Source organism: Poecilia latipinna, unplaced genomic scaffold (assembly GCF_001443285.1).
Source record: "Poecilia latipinna isolate Pla-1442-1.1 unplaced genomic scaffold, P_latipinna-1.0 Scaffold147, whole genome shotgun sequence".
In the NCBI taxonomy this organism is placed as follows: domain Eukaryota; kingdom Metazoa; phylum Chordata; class Actinopteri; order Cyprinodontiformes; family Poeciliidae; genus Poecilia; species Poecilia latipinna.
The window spans coordinates 455216-476236 of record NW_015112763.1 but is presented as its reverse complement, the minus strand read 5'-3'; the positions used below and the strand labels follow the sequence as shown (position 1 = coordinate 476236).

The 21021-nt window shown below is 40.9% G+C and overlaps 2 protein-coding genes across 3 annotated transcripts in view; one reads left to right on the top strand and one right to left on the bottom strand.

Moving 5' to 3' along the window:
- LOC106945520 (diacylglycerol kinase delta) overlaps positions 1-9846 on the top strand; it is a 33150-nt gene extending 23304 nt beyond the window's left edge. The window contains exons 16-29 of one of the 2 annotated variants that reach the window (XM_015029254.1): positions 127-298; positions 390-488; positions 1108-1183; positions 1476-1583; positions 1909-2005; positions 2112-2219; positions 2927-3040; positions 3898-4032; positions 4571-4734; positions 4827-4932; positions 5120-5209; positions 5699-5812; positions 5901-6015; positions 6455-9846. In XM_015029254.1, coding sequence (XP_014884740.1) covers positions 127-298; positions 390-488; positions 1108-1183; positions 1476-1583; positions 1909-2005; positions 2112-2219; positions 2927-3040; positions 3898-4032; positions 4571-4734; positions 4827-4932; positions 5120-5209; positions 5699-5812; positions 5901-6015; positions 6455-6507 — 1551 coding nt within the window. In that variant the 3' untranslated portion in view covers positions 6508-9846. Of the gene's footprint in view, positions 1-126; positions 299-389; positions 489-1104; positions 1184-1475; positions 1584-1908; positions 2006-2111; positions 2220-2926; positions 3041-3897; positions 4033-4570; positions 4735-4826; positions 4933-5119; positions 5210-5698; positions 5813-5900; positions 6016-6454 lie in introns of both variants that reach the window. The other variant, XM_015029253.1, reaches the window with a different exon arrangement.
- A 1538-nt stretch (positions 9847-11384) lies between these two features.
- LOC106945522 (cysteine and histidine-rich domain-containing protein 1) lies at positions 11385-20001 on the bottom strand. The gene is made up of 11 exons (XM_015029259.1): positions 19702-20001; positions 18716-18765; positions 18582-18638; positions 17436-17590; positions 16787-16890; positions 15020-15072; positions 13289-13359; positions 12550-12652; positions 12348-12467; positions 12156-12218; positions 11385-12052 (listed from the first exon to the last, which is right to left on the bottom strand). Exons 1-11 carry the CDS (start codon positions 19763-19765, stop codon positions 11588-11590), a joined length of 1305 nt encoding a protein of 434 aa, XP_014884745.1. The 5' UTR covers positions 19766-20001; the 3' UTR covers positions 11385-11587.
- Positions 20002-21021: the final 1020 nt, after the last annotated feature.

Here is a 21021-nt window from a genome sequence, read left to right as displayed (position 1 = left end):
GTGAAATGTAGCCGATCTCATACCTGTCGGTTTTCTGGGATTTCACCAAAAGTGACGTAATAAGCATAAATCATCTTTGCCTCACAGGTGTTATGGGATTTATGTTTCCTATCTGCTTTCACCCAGGTGGTGCCGGCAGGTTCAGCACCGAGCCAGGAGAGCGGCGGCTCAAGCCCTGGTGAAAGTGGCGGCGAGTCGGGCTCTGAGGGCAAAACGTATCGGTCCAAAGAGCAGCTGATGCTGCGAGCCAACAGCCTGAAGAAAGCCCTGAGGCAGATCATCGAACAGGCTGAGAAAGGTACCCCCCTCCCCTTCGCTGCTTCGCCCTCCACTGCTGCTTTAATTCAGAAAGCTTTGAGCGACTCACTGACTGAGCTCCGTCGTTTCAGTGGTTGATGAGCAGAACAGACACACACAGGTCCAGAGGATGCCGTCTTCATCCTCCATCACCAGGGAGAACAGTGAGGAGCTGAAGGATGCCGACACACGTAGGTGTCAGTTTAGGCTCAGCGGGGGGAATGGAGAAGACCTGGTTATGTAAAAACAATTAATCAAGTTAATGTTTTATCAGATTAGAATTAATTCCATTCGATTAAGTAATAAGGTCCGCTTAGACCTTCCAGCAGAGGGCGCCACTGGCCATCCCTAAGCGGAGCCAGTTGATGCAGAAACAAATATGGCGGAGAGATCCCAGAATGGGAAAGAGAAACGGTCCAGAGTCCAAACATAAATAGTCCTTAAGTTTCACCTTAAAAGTAAAGTAAATATATTTACTCTTGAGACTAAATATATTTGCACTTTGTTATTGTTTATGAACATGTTCAAATTTAATAATGTGAGAAAGACAGAATTTTCTCTTTATTCAGTCAGTATTTCACAAGCTGACACAAAATGTAATGTTTTGTTTTATTTTCAATCAGCATATTATGAAAAAATTTGCCTAAAATTTTTAAGAAAATGAACTCTCACCAGTTAATCAGTCGATCGATAAGATCAATAACTTTAGACAAACTCAATAATCGATCTCTTGCATCCCTAATGAGTCCAGAAATGTTCGGCCAGGATATGTTTGATGTTAAAATCAGATGTGATTATTGTGTCCAGAAGGTTTGAGTCCCACTTCGCCCATCGTCCTGGAGAAAACAGAAAGTCTGAATGCGGTCACCTTCAACGAGGACACAGTGTAAGTTCATCACACGCTCCAGCTCTAAGGGCTTTTACACAAAGAAACCAACACAAAGTAGTAAAAATATTCATTACAACACAGCAATTTGACTTCTGAAAGGAAATATTTTATGTAGTTGTATGAAATGGAGCTTGATGCAAATTCTATTTGTGAAACATTTGGAAAAAACCTACTTTAGCTTTTCACTACTTTGTGTTCATCACATGAAACCCCAAATGTTTGCATTTTAAGGTGATAAAAGGTTGAGTGATTCTTACTGAATTAACTGAAAACCTGCATGTTTCTCTAGTCAGTGCACAGAGAAGTGTGTGATGAATAACTACTTCGGCATCGGACTGGACGCCAAAATCTCTCTCGAGTTCAACAACAAGAGGGACGAACATCCCAAAAAATGCAGGTATGGAGCAAAACAAATCGCTTTGCAGTCAAATCGACTCCAGTTGTGTCGTTTTCAAGCATAAACTCACTGATGTTCAAACTCAAATTTGAACAAACGAGTCGGTTTTTCTTCCTTTTTTTACTTTCTTTTAGTCAGCAGTTGTTTTGTTAAGGTTTTAAGTTGTTACTCCCTCCAGATTTCCTGGTATAATCCTGGTATAATCCCTCTAACACAGCAGGGTAATTAGAAGAAATGTGATTCAAAGGATATCTCTGACCTTTCAATCAGATAACTTCAGCAAATGTAAATTTGAATGCTTGTCTCTTTACTTCTCAATCCGCAGTAGTCGCACCAAAAACATGATGTGGTACGGAGTCCTCGGGACCAAAGAGCTGGTCCAGAAGACTTACAAGAACCTGGAGCAGAGAGTCCAGTTGGAGGTCAGACAGACGCAGCTCATCATCAAAATGAGCAGAATCACAAGTTTAGCTGCTTCCTTCAGCACATTTTCCCCTGCCACCCTGAACTCTTCTTCTCTTTCCACAGTGTGACGGCGTTGCCATGTCGCTGCCGAGCCTGCAGGGCCTGGCGGTTCTCAACATTCCCAGCTATGCAGGAGGAATCAACTTCTGGGGCGGAACCAAAGAAGACAACGTGAGCAATCAGCAGAAGAACTGCCCATGAAAATTAGAGACTCAGAGCAGCAGCAACACAAGACCTGCAAACATCTTAGTACACTTGAAATAAGACAAAGCTAACAAGTAGCATTAGCAAGATATGATAGCTTGCTTTAAGTCAATAATTCCTTAATATTGATGAAAAGTACCAGATAGAAATTAAATGATCTAATAAGACATTTTAACTCAAAGTGTGGGGGGAAAAAAGACTTTTTCAACTGGCAGATTATTGCACTTCAAACTAGGACTTTTCATCAATATTAAGGAAATATTGAAGTAAAAAAAGCTTCTATATCTTTCTGAAAAGTTAGTTTTGTCTTATTTCAAGTGAACTAATATATTTGCGCTAGAAACTAGACTGAAACTATTAGTAAGAAGTGAAATACAGTGGAACTAGACTTTTCTCATAACATCTTGTTCCACTGGCAGGTTGTTTCACTTTTATTGAAACAATTATTTATCTAAAAGCAGCTCCNATATCNTTATGANAAGTTATTAAGCTTATTTTGTCTTATTTCAAGTGGACTAATATATTTGCGCTAGAAATTAGACCAAAGATTGTAAGATTTTGTTTTTGCACTGTACCAGTTTTAGCCGATTCCTGTTTCTTTCAAACACAGCAGCACTGAAACATTTGACGCTTCCTCTGACTTCATTTTTCAACTGAATAAATTGTTTCTTCAGAACTTTGGAGCGCCGTCATTCGACGATAAGAAGCTGGAGGTGGTGGCGGTGTTCGGCAGCATGCAGATGGCCATGTCCAGAGTCATCAACCTGCAGCACCACCGCATCGCTCAGGTAACAGAGGCTCAAAATAAGTGTGTGAGAAACCTTTCCTATGCACATGATGCCGAGCTGGACAGGGTTTTCTTCAGCAGGGATTCTGTAAATGTAGCTATAAAATAAAGTCTGTAAATGTTGCACATTATCAGCAAAAGGTTCAATTTCAAAGATCCACAATAAAATTTTACTGTAGTTAATTTCATTGTATGATTTTGAACAAAAGCGCATCTTAAAAATTTTTGATATACTGTTGGCCGGAAACGATTAATCAGATTAATCGTGATTAATCGATAGTTGAAATAATCGTTAACTAAATTAGTAATCGATTAATCGTTCACTGGAGGAACGATTCAAGAAAAAGTACTTCTGCATTTAAGTTAAAAAAGTAGAATAGAAATCAGGTTAAAATTATGTAAAAAATATTCTAACACTCTTGCTAATTATTAATCAGTTAATCCAAAAAATTAACCCTACACTGTATTTGTAATGTGCTTTGCTACAAATGATTGTGTGTACACTAAAGCTGTGTAATTGCATTTTAGGCAATAAAATGTTAACATTTTCCTATTCAGCAAATTAATTTGTTTACTTGTAATTTTTTTATGTATTCCTGATGTTGTAAAGAGAATCCTTACAATGAAAAATCTGCATAATGTGCTAATTTCTTTACCCGATTAATCAATTAATCATCTGAACAATCTATTACTGAAACAATCATTAGCTGCAGCCCTAATGAGATACAGCATTTCAGGATGTAAAAATGCTGCATCTCTAAATGTTCGCTCTAGGAAACTGTGATCGCTGTTACAGCAGCTGTGTGTTTTCAAGGCGCAGATGAGAGACCTTGTCCGCTGTGTGTGTGTTGCTCTCAGTGTCGGCAGGTGAAGATCACCATCCTGGGGGACGAGGGCGTCCCGGTGCAGGTGGACGGGGAAGCCTGGATCCAGCCACCCGGCATCGTCAAGATTGTGCACAAGAACCGTGCTCAGATGCTCACCAGAGACAGGGTGAGCTCACACTTCCACATGCACTAAAACATATTAGCATTTCTGTAAAAAATAAAAAACTGAAGACAGTTTGACAGAGCAGGGCCTGAAATACTTCTCCTCTCACGAGTCTGCAGCTGGATACCGTCCTGAGTCTGCTGCTCATGTTGTTGACTCTTTCTTTCTATTTCAAGACTCCTTAAATCAAATCCTTCCTCTCTGTGTTTGCTCCCTCTTCATGTTGCTCAAACCTCTGAGAGCTCTCTCGAGCCGAGCTCGTTTGGGCGGTTTGTTTCCATGGTTTCCTTCGCCGCTCAAAAGTGTGTTTGCTCGCTGGTTATTCGCCTTAAGCACGACCCGGATCCAGCGAAATAATGAGACACCAACAGGCTTTTTGAGTGATAAACAAAAAAAGATCTGGATCAGTAAACAAGAGTAAAAAAAAAATCAGAGGAAGTGTTATTCCATCGCTAAACACAAGAAATCACAGCATATGGAGGGAAAATCTTTAACTTTTCTAATAATTGACTTTTTTAATGGTTTGCTTCTGTCTGGTCAGGCGTTTGAGAGCACGCTCAAGTCGTGGGAGGACAAGAGGAAGATCGACAGCTACCGCGCCGCCAGGCCGCGCCTCAACTCCCAGCAGTCCATGGAGTACCTCACCGAGGAGGAGTGCGCCCAGGTGCAGCAGCTGGGCATCGTGGCCGACACGCTCATCAATAAGTACGCGCCGTTAGCTTCTGGCGTCTTTACTGCAACCAGTTGTGTCGTTTTAATTAGCAGTCATGACTTTGCATGACTTTCCTCCGCTTTAGGATCCGCGAGGCGGCTAAGACCCACAAGCTGGTGGAGCAGGAGCTGGCTCACGCCGTGAACGCCACCGCCCTGGTGCTCACCGAGGCCAAGGTGTCCAGCAACGAGGTGAGGCCGCGACGGAGACGCAGACGGCCGCTTTGAGAGGGGACAGACTCTCAGCCGTGCGTTTGACTCTCGGGTCAAACTGCAGTCTGTTGATTTTCAAACGATTGTTGAGTTTAGAAATGTAACAGTTTGAAACAGTGATTTATGATTTGAACAGCTTATTTAGAGGTTGTTTCATGTGCTTCAGTGTCTGAGCCGCAGCACGGCGGTGGAGATCGTCAACAGCAGTAAAGTCCTTCAGGGCGAGACCAGCATGCTGCTGGACGGAAAGCTCCTGGTAAGAGTCCAGCTCCATCACCGTTACCGCTCCGTTTCAGTTTGAACGTCTGCTTTTGTTCAGCCTGTAGCTTCATCTACGGACGTGTGCCTTTCCAAAAAATAGCACTTTGTTTGGACAAACAACAATAAAAGCAGTGTTGAGAACTAGAGAGCCTCTGTTTCAGAACTTTTTTTTACTCCTACAATGAGTTTAGTTTCTTCTTCCCAAAGCCTCCTCGTTCTGATTTCTGCATCCAAACCTAGCATCTTTTAATGGATGCTGATGTATTCCTGCAAGGTTTTTTGTAGAGTTACTATTTTTTTCCACTTCAGCTTCTTCAGCAGATCATTTTCCTTTAAAATTCCCATGAGTTTTTTTTGTTGAAAACTCCTAAACGTCTACTTATTCCGAAGATTCTTATTGCAGCCGGACGGGAAGAAATGTAAACAAATGTTGACCTTTCCAGACGGAGCGAGTGATCCAGCTCCTCTTCTTCTCTACTTTCAGTCGGATTTTCCCGAGGAAGAAGAGCTGCGATTGACCCTGAACAACCTGAGTGCTGAGCTCCTGAAGCTGGATGACATCCACTGGATCTGTCCGCTCATGCAGTGCTCTGAGGAGGTACACAAGCCGCTCGGCCCTGAACCAGCCTGTCAGGGGGGGGGGAGCGCTGGGAGTGTATGGACTAGTCCCACTGTTTGTTTTGTAGGACTCTGTGCGGAGCAGCAGTAAAGGCACCAGCAGCATGAAGCTGAAGATTATTCCCAAAACGAAGAAGGAGAAGGAGAAGCTCCACAAGCAGAAGTCCAACAGTTCTCTCTCAGGTAAAAGCTCAAGGTTTCTCACACATTCGTTTTAGCTTTATAGTGTTTTCCAGGTCAGATTAAGTATGGAAGAAAATGGATAATTAAAGGAACATTTAAAACATTTATCCTTTATGACACTATCTCAAGTTGTAGCCAGTCAGACATTTTTTGCAAGCTCCGAGTTTGAACTTGGAATAAAATAATTTTCCCATCAACGTGGAACAACCTACATCAGGATCTGCAAGTTTTTTTTTGTTTTTAATTTATATTCTTTTCCAGCCTTTTTATGGGATATTGTAGGTTTCTCTTGTGTGTGTTTTTTTTTTTTTTGTGTGTGGTTAATCTGTTAATGGTCCATTAACAGAATTTGAAAACAGTTTACAAACTTTTTAAAAAATGAATTTAAAGTTATGTTTTTCTGTGCTGTAATTGCCATCGTTTTCTGTGCTTCCTGCAGGAACGTGGGATCTTAAAAGCGGAGCAGCCGAGGCAGATTCCTCAGTCAACTGAAAACCTGCGCCTCACTTTAATACCCCCCCTCCGACAAGAGAGGGTACGACCCCCTCTCGCCCGCTTCCTGTCCAGTCATGAGGCCCCTTGGCTTCCCAGAGGTATCGCTCTGAAGTAATACCTTCTTCCCTACTTGTAACCGTTATGCTCTGTTTTATTTCTTCGTCATCTGGTTTTTTGCAAACCAGCAGGTATTTTTTTTCTCCCCACCTCCAATTTCTTCTTTTTTTTAAAAAGTGGGGCCTGTTTCTGCGTGGCGTTGCTTTAATGCCGCCATTTTGCTTTTATTTTTGAGTGCAAGTCAAAGAGAGAAACCATGCAGGTAGTGGTAAAACAAGGAAATGCGTTTACGTGGTGCTCACCTCGCATGTCAGGTTTTATCATAAGTTGTTACAATCTAGATTTTTTTTGTTTTGTTTTTTTCTTCTTTATATGTCGAACTTCTGACTAGCCTTTGGACTGCATATTTATTTCTTGTTGCTACTGCCATGAGAACTCCCAACGGCAACAAAATCAAGAAAAATGAACAAACTGAGATGTCTCAGCTTTATCGTCTGCTGAACTGGAAAATATCTTCAATGTTGCAAAAAAAACAAAAACAAAACAAAAATATCCTAAGGAATGTACTTGTGTGGACTTTTAATAACCTGTGAATTAAGATGCTGTCCCATTCGGCTCCGCGGCGGTTCTGTTGTCGTCCTTTTAAAGTGGTTCTTCAGTGGACTCGTGCGATTCCGCCGCAAAAACAAAAACGAGAAAAGCGTGAGTCATTTTGTCGAGAACACGGCGGGTTTAGAAGCACGTCGTTGGGTTTTATTATGTGACTTACGTGGGAGGGAACTCTCCCCCTGCTGTGCGTGTTTTACACAGAGTCGTTGTGAGGAGCAGCGCCGGGCGAAACGACTCGGTGAGGCCGATCCTTTTCTGCCATTGTCTGGTGACGGCGTTTACAGGAGGAGGAAGCATCAAGGACACTTTGATACGACTCAGCAGCTTCTCAGTATTTCGCTTTTACTTTGTCATACTACATGATTGTATACTAAATATAGGAATAAGAACTAATATGTATATGATTTTTTTGCCTTGTCTGTGGTTAAAAGCTATTATTATTATTATTATTATGACAAATATATATCTATTTTTTTGTATACCTTATTTTCCTAAATGGTAATCTGTGAAGCTGTCCTGGCTTTGCTGCTTCCCCCTTTGAGAAGTTTGATCACACATATAGACGCCGTCCTGTGTCCCTGCATGCACGCCAAGCCTTTCTTCGCCTCACAGTGGAAATCGCCTCACAGTTTGGCTTGCTTGTTGAGACCAGCGATATGTGTGAACGCCATACTAGTTTTTGAGAACATACAGAAGGACCATTGTTGAACAATTTTTTATTCTAAGTAAATACTTTTTGAGCTTCGGTTGACCATAGATTTCCTGATTACCATTTATAAGTGACAACGTTTTCATGTGAGTTTTATTTTTTTTGACACTTTAGAAATGACAAAGAAAATATAAAGTTCTTCTAAATTTACTTGCTGTTTAAGTTCTAAAAATGATACCTTGTTGCTGTTTTTCTAATAAGAAAACAACGAGTATTTAACGTTATTTGTCAGCTAGCCTGAATCTGGCTGCTTTACAGTCACGCCACTCAAAGCAGCTAACTTACATCAATTTCCCAAGTGTGCGCTAGCGGACCCTAGATCATGTTTATAGACCCTGATATTGAGTGGAAAGTAAAATAAACTGGGAAGTATAAATTAGCCTTTACGATAGGCTTCGTATAGCCATAAAAATCTCTAATTCGGCACTTTCTACAGTGTCTCATTAAAAAGGAGTTTAAACCAATATGTTGAATTTATTTTGTTTCATAACCATAAGTAAAAATATAGATGTATAGTTGTTAAAGGAGTAACAACATGAACATTTTAGATGTGATAATGTACTGAGAAATTTAATGGCTAAATAGAATTGGCTTCCTTAACTCACAAGCTAGCTTAAAGCAAGGCACAAAATTAGCCATTCCATTTTTCTTCTTATTTAGCTTACATTGACTTAAGTGTTAGTTATGGATTCATAAATTTAACTTAAACTGTAAAGTTTATATGCTTCAAGCTTAAAAGTCACATACATTAGCTATGCTACTAGCATTTCTACTAGGCTACTGGCGAAAACAAACAAAAAAGTGGTAATTTTAATTAATTTTTGGTTACTTGTTCGATGAATCAGGCTTGATGGGAAGTCGTCACTGTGAGGCACTGTAGATGTTTAGCTGTGGTAAGGATTGTGCTACTGTATCCATAGTGTGCCAGCTACACGCTCAAAACCTTAGAGGCTTTAGTGGTTGTTGTGCCAAGTCTGTACTTTGGGTTTAAGACTTAACGAAGTGTGTGTGCGTGCGTGTGCGTCCGTATGAGTGTGTATGAAAGCGTGTGTGTGCAAGCTGTTGACACGCTTCAGATGCGAAAGTCGTTGCGTGTCGTACATTTCAAAGTTTACTGTATCTTTGCCTTGCACTTTACGACGACGCAAACTTAATAGGAAAAAAAAACATTTGCATATGTACGTGTGTTGAAATTTTGAGTGAATTTTTTTAAAATTGATTTGATGAAAAGATATTTTATTTAAGATATTGTATATGGATACAAGTGTGCTGGTAAAATGTAATATCTAACCAATCATAAAGCGTATATAAATACAGATGTAAAAACCAAGGTTTATTACATTGGTGGTTTTAAATGATGTGATGATGTCCACGCGCCGACCGCAGTGTAAAAGATGTTGAAAACTGTAATTATTCTGAAAATCTTAAGTCAACATATTGAAACTGTCCAGTGTTATTTATGGATTACAAATGACTCGTTTACACAGCCGAGGTGTTCAGCCGCTGTCGAGCCAATCTTTGAGTGCTTTTCAGTTTGATTACAATATGCTGTACTGAAAACGATGACCAAGATGTTGAGGTATGAAAGCCATTTTGTAAAAAAAAAAAAAAACAACTGGTTGTCTGTTTGTTTTTTAAGAATCATTTTATTGACTGTCTTTTGGATTTTCTTTTCAAAGATTGTCATTTTTTTCTATATTTTGTGTAATTTGTTTTCAAAATGCAAAAACGGGGATTTGGATGGAAACTCTTCCAATCACTGGAGCTGCAGTGAAAATGCCGGTGGAGGAAATCTGCAGATTGAAAATGTTTTAACGGTGTCGGTGCAGCAGAGGCTGTGCGGTAAGCCAGACTAGATGTTGCACGACCTTGAGGTGTTTTCGTGTGCTACCATGTGCGGTGTATAACAAAGACAAAGTCAGTGCAACCCTCTGAAGATTAAATGAATTATTGAAATGTGACGACTCTGTCTTTTTGTCATGTTGAATTCTGTACAATTTAAAGTGACAAGAACTGTTTTTTTTTTTTCAGTCATAAATATAAGGACTTAACATGAATGCCCTCATGTAGCTTTTAAAAAGTTTAGCTAGCTACTCCAGTATTTATTTATTTGTATCGTATTGTGAACATCAACTTTGAAGCTCAGCCATAGATTTTAAATTATATTTAAGTAGAGAGAGATCGGGGCCACTCTAAAATATGAACATACTTTAATCCAAATCTGTGGCCCTCTTAGTTTTTCTGATTAACGACAAACACAATCAAAACCGGAAACTATTTTTCGTATTATTAAAGCTTTTAAAATCACACCCCTGTAGAGAATCACTCCTACTTGGTGTAACTAAGCCGTTTGTCACCAGTTTTTGTTTAAATTGAGCTTTTACTACACAATGTCTCAGCATGTTGCGTTTGTCGCTCTCTCAGCGCCGTCCACCAGCAGGGCTGTGTAGGATGGACTCACAGATGCACCGCAGGCCTTTACTGATGAAAACAATGTGCTGACCCACAATCCAAGCACATCTCAGCAGCTGCAGATCTTAAGTGCTTGTTTTACAAATAAAGGGCACCGAGTCATTGAGCTTCCAGCTTCTTCACATCATTTCACTCTTTCCATTATGTGTGGGACGTAAAGTCTCACTTAGACTTCTCTTTTTCAGACTGCAGCCATGTTTAATGCTTTGCTGATTTATGAAAATGCTGTATATGTAAAAAATAACTTAAAAGAAATGTGACTGCATCATAGTCATACCCGACACCTTGAGTTTGGCCTGTCTCTAAGAAGCTTCCAACACTAATCATGATACTTCTCCATGATGCCATTTGCATTCATTCTTAGAGCGTTGTGGTTTGTATGATGAGCCCAACAGGTGTTTGCTAATCGCTGCTGCCACTAGTTTGCAGGAGCTGAGTTGCTCTGTGAGTTGGGAGCCTTGGCACTTTTCATGAGCAAGTGTTTAGGCACCCCTGAATGGTTGCCATGGAGGATTCAAGGATTTCTCAGACATCCAAGAAAGACTCAAAGCATCACTCCAGGTATGTTTTCTGATGAGGGAATAACAGAATAACATGATATAAATCTGAAAACACCCAGTTTTGTATAACCTTCTTAAATATTTAACTTAATATTTTACTAAATATGTCATGTATAGGGCTGCACAGTGGCGCAGTTGGTAGAGCTGTTGCCTTGCAGCAAGAAGGTTGTGGGTTCAATTCCCGGCCCCAGTCTTTCTGCATGGAGTTTGCATGTTCTTCCTGTGCATGTGTGGGTTTTCTCCAGGTACTCCAGTTTCCTCCCAAAGTCCAAACACATGACATTTAGCTACATAATGTCTCAATGTTTAGTTGTGTTTTCTAACATGTAGCTGTGGAATCGTTCCTTTAACAGCTACTCTCTCATGTACAGAATGACGTTAAAGTTCATTAACATCAGCTGTGCTACTCTTATTTTCATGAATTTCAGTTTGTCCAATATAAAAATACTAAAGAACTTCAGACAGAGAAACAGACATAAAAAAGGTTTAATTCTATAATTATGTCTTTTGCATAATCAAAAGATTTCAACAGACTTCTTATTTTATCACCCACAAAAAAGTTCTTCAAAAACACCTCTGATATTATATAAAGTTACTGCAGGAAAATGAGAGTATTTAGCATCGGTTGCTAAAAATAAGGAACATTCTGTTTGTTTTGTTTTTTTTCACATCACTCCACATCAGCATCCTGATCTTCCAGGTCTGGCATGTCTTCATATCCTTCCTGCTCCTCCTCCCTCCGTTGCTCCTCCAGCTTCCTCCTCTGCTCCTCCGCCCTCTGCTGCTCCTGCATCAGCCTCTTCATCTCTTCCTCCACCTCCTTCCTTTTTAGATTCTGCACCTCTTGTTCTTCCCTCCTCTTCCTCTGCTCTTCACTCTCGACCCCTTGGCTCTTGTTCTGCGGCGTGTCGTAGGCCCACTCCTCGTCTGAGTCGCTGATGTCGTCATCGGCGATGTCCCAGTCGGGCTGCTGGGACTCCTGGTTGTCATCGGCGACGTCGTCATTAACAGGGTCCGGCTCCGGGGTGTAGTTCGGGTCCTCCAGTTTTCCCCAGGACACCTGGTTGGCCTTACGGAGCGTGATCTCCACTTTAGACGGGACCATGTTGACCGAACTCTGTTTGGCGTCGATCACCTGAAAAATCATTACAGAGCAGATGAATATCAGTTTTTAGTTAAAGAAACGGTCGCCTGCGCCAATAACTACAACTTTATCAGAGGCTGCTAGTGATACTTTCCCCCCAGAAGTGGAATTCTCTCTTGAAAATCTTGTTGTTCTCAAACTGGATTTGACATATGAGCTGCAAGACAGGAAACAGAAATGAAACTCCATAAAAGTTCATGGATCTGATTTCATGAATAATTCTGGGCCTTTCTTTTCTTTTTCTTTTTTTCTGTATCAACACTGAATGATTATTCCTGCTGCTCACCACTGTTGGATTTGCTTCTACGCTGCAGAAATCGGGATTTGAGTTCTTGGCGTAAATCGTTACCACCACCGTGTTTGCAGTTTGGTGCCAGTCATGTCGACATGCCACTTTCTTCTTATCCTGAGAACATAAAAAAATAAAAGATTATTCACAGAGACAGAGCTTCTGCCTGTTTCTGCTCAGATGTAGGTGGTGTGTGTACCTGCTTTGCAACCCAGCGGTGTTTCCCCGTGGTGCAGCCCTTCTGGTCCAGGAACGCGTTGAAGTCTGTTGTCTTTATGCAGCAGCAGCTCCAGTATTTGTACCTAGATAAAGAAATCGTTGTAGTTTGATGCGGAGAAAGAAGAACACCAGAAGCAACTCACTTCCTCAAAGTTTTAGATTCATGTATCTGAAATTAAGGTATTAAAATGCCTTAAATTAATTTTTAAAAAGCAAGTTGGCCTTTAATATGTTAATCACAGGACTTACATTTTATTTTGTCAGGACTATTTAATCGCATATGTATGATTTTTTTTCTCCTAGAACTTTTCTGTCAAAGAAAATTTAGTTGCATTCTTTGACTTGAGATGGTTGAGGTTACTGCTAATTAGCTGCTGATTAACTAGCTAGTTAGCTTTTTTCCCCCATCTATTATGGATGGATGCAGTTGGCTGGATGAAATGATGGCAATATAGGCCTTAAAAGTCATTAATAATGATCTTCAAAGGTCTTAAATTTAAGTTGGTGGAACCGGCTCCAGAAATGTTTTTTCTCGTTTCAGCCGCCTCCTTTCTTGCTTTCCTCTCACGACCTTCACACTGTTAACACTCTTGCTTTATAGAAACCATGTAGCTGCTGTTTGAGAGCAGAGCCATGCAAATATTATGATGTTGTAATAATGGATTAGACATTGAGCAAACAAGAGGGGAACACGCAGCGGTGAATTCTTTCCTTCTTACCCCTCATGGAAGACGGGCGCTCCAGGGTGGTGGGTGCAGACCTCCGTGTCTGTGTCTGGGCCTTCATAGACCTGAACAAACAGATCAGGTCTATGATCGCTATTGATCAGAGATGCTTTGATCAATGAATCCTGAGTCACAGGATAAGGTCAGCAATCAGGAGTGTTTGACCTACAAACTTCTAATCCAGATGTGCATTTTTAGACCAACTACGCCTTTCCATAAACCTGAAAATCTTACAGGCTTGTGCAGTTCCAGTGGTCTACTTTGAGACCAGCAGTTAATTTAAAATGTCACTGAAAGATGTTGCTGTTACTAGATATGTCCACTAGATGGAGCAATTAAACCTTACAGGTTCAAAAGCCTTAGGAAGCAAGTTGAAGCACAGCAGTGTTTGTGTTTTCCTGTATAGCGGTATTTAATAGGACCTGTGTGTGCTTTGGTAAAAACGTCTTAACTATTAATACACATTTTTGTTGATTAGCTGAGGAAAACATTTGTAGATAAAAAAAATCTACAAATTTATTTCACGTTTTCTTTACGTCATAACCAGAAACCTCACTGCGGTTTAGAGATTTATGATAGATCAACACAAAGGGGTTCAAAACTGTGTCAATATAAGAGTGATTAATGGGTTTGATTTTGTATTTTACAAATGTTGCAAAACTTCGTAAAACCAGCTCTCTCTAGAAGTACTCCAGACCTGAGGTCTCGCGTTTGGTCTTGTCTAGGTTTCATACATTCAGGAGGACTACATACATTTTATTTCAATACGTGGAAATATAACTAAATTGTCTGAACATCTTTCAATTTATTTATTAGCATGCTTTCTTTCATGCTAATAAGTAAAAAGGAAGAGTGCAGATTCATATCCAAGCAATAACGTGACTCAATGCTAATATATTTTTGTTGCCGCTGTCACCGTCCCCATAGGAGCGGGAGGAAGTCAACACAGTTTTGGCTGCTAAATCATAAAGTCTGCTTATTTGTAAAACAACATCCAGAAGAAAGTACACAGCGACCTCTCAGACTGTGGGGACGAGGACAAACTTTTATCGTATCGAGAGGTACGTTTAAGATGTGCTAGCGATGCTAGCTAAGCTAACGTTAGCAATCTGCCTCTGCACCAAAACTCTCTACCCGGCCATCATACAAAGAGATTTAGTCAATGTTTGCTATACATATTACGTTAGCTATTAAGTTAGCTACCTATGTACAGCATATTGTAAGCTGTAGGGCTAGACTTCCGTTTCTTGACAGCTGTCACATTACGCTAGCTAGCTTTGTTTACAAGCTAACGTCACCTATTAGAGCGGAGCACTGGTCTTGACTCATAATTATATCATAATTATATAATATACACATCAGTGGTCTCAGTCCCTAAAAGTCTTGACTTGATCTTGACTGCTTGACACTGAAATTTAAACAGAGCTCAGTAAAAGAAGGCTATAAAGACAGACATTGCCTTGATATTTAATTAAAATAATTCAAGTATAGTTCAGTGCCAATATTAAGTCTTAATGTGAAATCACTGCATTCTGCAGTTCTTGCAGTTTCCTCCCATGTGCAGACATCAGCCACCGCTGTAGATAATGAATTTCTCAGCTTTTGCTGATGTCAGATCAGTGACTATTTTGGGCCTGGGCAGGAATGCCAGAGACGCTACCTAAACACACACACACACACACACACACACACACACACACACACAGAAACACACCAGACACTCACTGTTTTGCAGCCTGTGTTCTTGCAGCGCGTCCCGTGCATAACGTCCTCACTCTCTGTGAGACGAAACAACGACAGAGAGACAGGTGAGGACTGTTTCATTCCAGTTTCAAACACATTGTCTTTGAGAAAAATGATGTAGGGATGTTTCAGCATACAGGTGCAGAATAATAAAGAGTTGGGTTGAAGGATAGGACTGAACTATACTGTTGAATTACGAATGAAATCCAGTGTTGACGTATTAATACTGCCTAAACTAGACATAATTCCAGAAGTAGTGTGGCGCACATTTGTATTCGGCCGCTTCACTTTGACACCTGCAAATAAAGTCTAAAGCAAATGATTACCTTCAGACGGCAACTGATTAGTAATTGTGTGTGTAATTTAGTCTTGATATAAGTGCAGCTGTTCAGTCAAGGCCTCAGAGGTTTGATAGAGAACAAACAGCAACCATTTTACCTTCGGCCCAGCTAAAGGAAGCCGTTTAGAGCCACACATGTTTGAAAATAAAGACAACTTAGCAAAACTAGATGTCATTTTTAAAGAACCATGTTATGTGTTAGAATTTAAAATAAAAAATATGTACATATGTACAAAAGAGGAGTGATGTATTTTTCTTATTGGAATGTTTATAGAAAACAGTATATATTTTTTATATAGTTTTCAAAGTAGAGACAAAAATTTTAGTTGTGGAAATTCAATGCTACATGCGAAACGCTAACACCACACATTTATCCGAACACAGAATCGCCATTGAAACATGGCGGTGGCAGGATAATGCTGACTGAATGCTCCTCTTCAGCAGAATATAAAATACTACATTGAACTTCACAGTTATTCATTAGTTTGTGTTGCTCTATCAAAAAATATGTAGCTGTAGAGTGAAATGTAGAAATAAAATACAAATACCAAAGGAGCAAACTTTAGCTCTGAATCTGTGGCAGGATTTATTGTCTTCCAGCCTTTTGTTTCAGCAGTTTAGTAAGTAAGAACTTTTGTCAAATTGCATAAGGAATGTAAAATTCAGAGCATGTCTCAGGATCCAAAAAAAAAAGAATTGCTATATTTTTTTAGTCATTCAAGATGCTCTCTAACATGGTAAAAAAAAAAAAACTTTGTAGTAGCCTTTTAAGGCTATTATGAATGAAATTTAACACCTGTATCAAAACAGAAATGTACAAAAGAAAACTGCATTTTTTGGTAGCTTATCTGCACAGAATGCTCATAGCTGGCAACAGAAGTGAACCGGTGGCAAAGACATACGTCGTAGAGCAAACGGGTGATAAATTTACCCTTTCTAGTTAGCTCGTTAGCGCTAGCCTCAACAGCCTCATGTTGAGGCTGTTGAGGCTCAACAGACTCACGTATTGTAATAAAGATGCCTGCTTGTGACTCAAACTTTTGCCCGACAGAAAAGTAAAAGTCCAGCAAGAAAAAAAAAACCTTAGAATATACAAAATTAGTCCTGTCACGAGAAAAAGTAAGACCAACTTACTTATATATTTTGCAATGCTTTTAAGACATTTGAAAGCCTTAATTTGAAGACTTTTTACAGATGTGTGGACACCGTGCTCTAAAACTTGAGCAAAGATTTGGATTCAATCAACATTAACATGATGATCCTCGTTCCTTTAAAAGAAATGGAGCTGAGAAACTGAAGCAGTGCTTTAATCTCCAGCTCTGATGTGACAGCTCATGTTTTAAGGCTGAAATGTGGATTTTTGCTCCCAGTTCTCTTGAGAATTTCAAGTCGCCTTCAGGAGGACTGACCTTTCTTCTCGCTCTCTGCGCTCCTGTCCAGTCCCAGTTTCTCCAGCGCCTGAACGAGAGATGCTGACACTTTGTGGGGCAACTTGGTCATGGGCTGGTTTGAACTGTGTAGACACACACACACACACACACACACACACACACACACACACACACACACACACACACACACACACACATGTTTGTGTTCTTTGTGGGGACTTTCCATTGACTTCCATTCATTTCTACAGCCTAAACCTTACCTTTACCCTTTTCCTAACCCTAACCATCACATACCTAACCCTAACCCTAACCAAACCTCAATTCATACCTTAGCCCTAAATCTGACCCCTGACCCAAAAACAGGGTTTCCCCTCGTGGGGACCAGGCTCCGGTCCCCACGAGGAGCGATTGGTCCCCACAACGTAGTATATGTCAGGAAAATCGTCCCCACAAGGTATTACAAGCAAACGCACACACACACACACACACACACACACACACACACACACACTTCTGTTAACAGTGAAATATACACAGGATAGGCTTACGGAGAATTATTTATCACACTGCGTACGCTGCAGCCGACCTCACCCTGACCTCTCTGGATGATGTCTGAGCAAACTGAAAACACCTCAGAGTGTTGCAGGGTGGAAGCTCCGTCCCTCACCTGGGTCTCTCTTTCTGCAGCGCCTCGACAGATTTGGGGCCCTGGTAGATGATCTCCCGGTCGCTGGCGGGTTTCATCTCGCTCTTATCGGACGACACCTCGGGCCTCAGGGGCTCCTGGGGCTTCACGTCGTTGTGGCGCCCACGGGTGCAGCCCTGCGGGTGAACGTATCCGGATTAACAATAGTTAGAAGACCGTGAAATTATTATTTTTTTTCCTTTGGTCAAACTTAAATGTTTCAGTCTGACTTTAAAGGATAAAAACGATTAATTACTGATTTCTTCTGCTATGACGTCACATATGCTGTAGCTTTAGTCCTTGGTAAATGTAAGTCATTTGAAAATAGAATTGTTGCATTCAAACATGGAGTTTTTTGCCGATAATAAATGTAAAGTTCATCAGAAACTTGGCGGTGGCAGTATCACTGGATAGTTGGACAATTTTGTTGGACCCAAAATCATCCAACAGTTTATCGGTTGAACGAAAGGCCATTTAAAAGTGTTTTAAAGAAATGCATTTAATGTTGCAAAAGCAGCAAATGTGTCAGCAAAAACGTAGCTATTTTTTGTCATCTGCGGAGACTCATTGAGTCTGTTCAGTTTTAGTCCGCAGTTTTGTCTCTTATTTCCATTTAATACCATGAAACTTTAAAAATGCTTCTTTTTTTTTTTGGCTATTTCCACAAATAAGGACTCTGTTCAGCGATGAATAAAACATTTTAGCTTTGACCAGTCTAAATGTTTCACATTTTTAACTTAAGATCATCAAAGATTTCAGATTCCTTAAAAAAACAAGTGGAATAGCCCTTAAATTTAGTTGGTTTAATTTAGTTTGTTCACTAACAAATATTTTCTTAAATATTTATTAGTGTTTTTTGTTTGTTTTATTTTTTAGAATAATCCACTGGTTTCACTGGAGCATGCGGTGCATTTCATCGCTCCGCTGTTCCCCGATTGGTGCAAGTCAAAAACACTTTTCTCTCACTTCTTTTTACATGAAACAGTGTTTCTCCAGCGGATTTTTTTTCTTTTTCCCCCATCTGCTTGATTAAAGTTTCATCAAAAGGAGCTGAACATCTCCTGATAGCTTTGTTTGCTCACTCTCCAAATACTCCAAATCTTAAGTGTTTTTTTTTTTCCTTGATACCTTAATGGAGAGAAACTCTGAGAAGTCCGTCGTCCTCTTCTTGCAGCAGGACCAACCCTGAAAACAGACACACATTCGTGGAGTGATGCTGTTTACATTGTGGACCAACAGCGCGGCCCTGGAAATCGGCTCACCTTCAGGGCGTCATGGAAGATGGGGACTCCTGGATGGAAGAGGCAGGAATCTGTTGTTGGGGAGGGAAGACAAGCTTATTTGTAGAAGGGAGTTCAAATCATAAAAACATCATGCAGTCACCAATTATGAAACAAGCAATAAACATTAGATTTTGTCATCATCAAAATCATAAAGCAAATACACCTCAGAAATGTTGATCAATGCTCCAGGTGGGTTTTTAGCTTTGATTTAAAGGAACTCAGTGTTTCAGCAACTTTGAGGTTTTCTAGAAGTTTGTTTCAGGAAAGGGTACAAGCAGGGAAATGTTAGTCTGCATATAGTTCCCCACACAGTCAGCAGGACCCAACAGCTGTTCACACACACACACACTCACACACTGTAAAAGGAGTTGTGTTTTCATGACTTGTGGGGACTTTACATTGACTTCCATTCATTTTCTACAGCCTAACCCCAACACTAACCCTTACCCTATCACCAAACCCAAAGATAGCATTTTTTCTCATGGGGACCAAGAAAATGTCCCCACAAGGAGCAGTGGTCCCCACAACCCCACAGTGTCATGTAGGTCCCCACAAGGATATGAAAACCTGGCTCACACACACACACGCANGGCTGTGTAGAGGTGATGGATGTCCCATATAAGGATCTCCAGGCCTTGGAGTCCTCCCACAAAAACGTGGCTGCATGCCTCACACTCTAGTTTTTTGCTTTTCTGTTTTCCAACAAAATTCAATACAAACACTTGCTCTTTACATGTCTGCATGTTTATAAAGTCCTTGCATATTCCTACTTCCTACCAGCAATTTCTATTTAATTTGAACATCAAAGCCAGAAAAAAACACAAGCATGGTCACATGTGCTTGACTTCAGCGAAAAGGATAACTTGAAAACTTTGTGATGGCTCAAGTAGGAGAAGCAGAAAAGATCAGAGCTTCTTTACGAAGTCAACGGCAGAGAACAACCGAACCAGGCAGAAGGAGCTCACCATCCTTGTTCTTGTCGGGGTCAAACTTCTCCCCGCAGCCTTTGTTGTAGCACAGCAGAGCCATGTTGGGCCTGTTGGTGTCTCTTGACGTCTTCTTCCCTGTCTTTACAATCTGTTCATCTCTGCTTTGAAATCCTTCCCCCGACTGCCAAGGGTCTGCTGGTCTTAATGCCGCGTCCCGGTCTCCAGAAGGTTCTCTGCTGAGGCAGAAAGGAGAGATCCAGAAGGTCCGACGGCCTTCAGCAGAGACGGAGAGAGAGACGGCTTCTCGACCCGGTTGAATGGGAGATAAAAATAGCAGCTCCCTCCTCTCCTCCACTCGCCCCCTCTCAATTTACAGCTGTCACAACTTATCTGAAGGCGGGGGTCGACATCGGCTGCCGCAGACGGGCCTGGTGTGACGGAGCCAGTGGCTGCCGCGGGGAGGCTGACAGCTTCTGGATCTCTGTCACTTTCTCCTCCTGGATCAGCGTCACATCAGAGAACTGACGAGCCTTCTGAGGTTTTAACCTGTTAAAGAAACTCCGAGATGCGTTTGTTCTAGCTGTCACCAAGTCCAAAGGAAGGATGCTGAAAAGAGACCGCATTGAGCCTGATCCAACACTCCTCCTAGTTAGGCTCTGTAGAGCTTTAAATGTTCTCCCTTTGGGGTTTTGTTGACGTTATTTAGAAAATACACATTATGAATGCGTACTCCTGGAAAGAAAAATAGCACAATGTCAACAATCCACTTATTAAACCTAATATGTCAACAGGAAAGTGGTTTCTAGGTGAGGAACCACTTACCCGTACGTTTTAGGTCATTGTCGTGTTGTAGGGTCCAATTCTTTCTTTCTGTGAAAGTTGACATTTTCACAGGTAGTCTAGGGTTTTCTTCAAGCGCCCTCTGATACGGAGAAGACTTCATGGTGGAGCAAATCATCTCCACTCCTGTGCTTCGCAGCTGCTAAGGAGGTGAGGTGTTCTCTCTTCTGATCTCCAAATAATTCAAGTTTAGACTCTTTAATCCAGAAGTCATGAGCTCTGCCCAAGAGATTGTCTCTTGGGCAGACAATCTCTTGGGTCCAAGAGATTGTCTCCATTCTCTTGGACCCAAGAGATTGTCTCCATTCTCTTGGGCAGAGCTGTGTGATTTGGGAGTTTTTCATCTATTTTTTTATTTTAAATATTTCTCAGCTTTTGAATCTTAGAGACAGGCAAGTTCTCCTAGAGCTGGTTAATCAAGCGATGGATGCATTACCGCCATCCAGTGGTGGAGACTGGCATGGCGCCATGCTTAAAAATTGCTCTTATCAAACTCATGAGTTGCTACATTAAAGC

What these genes read in the sequence shown, in the direction of transcription:
- LOC106945522 (XM_015029259.1), bottom strand. Translation starts at nt 19,765, where the DNA reads ATGGCTCTGCTGTGCTACAACAAAGGCTGCGGGGAGAAGTTTGACCCC. An exon ending in CCCCGACAAGAACAAGGATG is followed by an intron (nt 18,766 to 19,701) that starts GTGAGCTCCTTC and finishes CCCCAACAACAG; the next exon opens with ATTCCTGCCTCTTCCATCCA. An exon ending in CTGCAGAAAGAGAGACCCAG is followed by an intron (nt 16,891 to 17,435) that starts GTGAGGGACGGA and finishes GTGTCTACACAG; the next exon opens with TTCAAACCAGCCCATGACCA.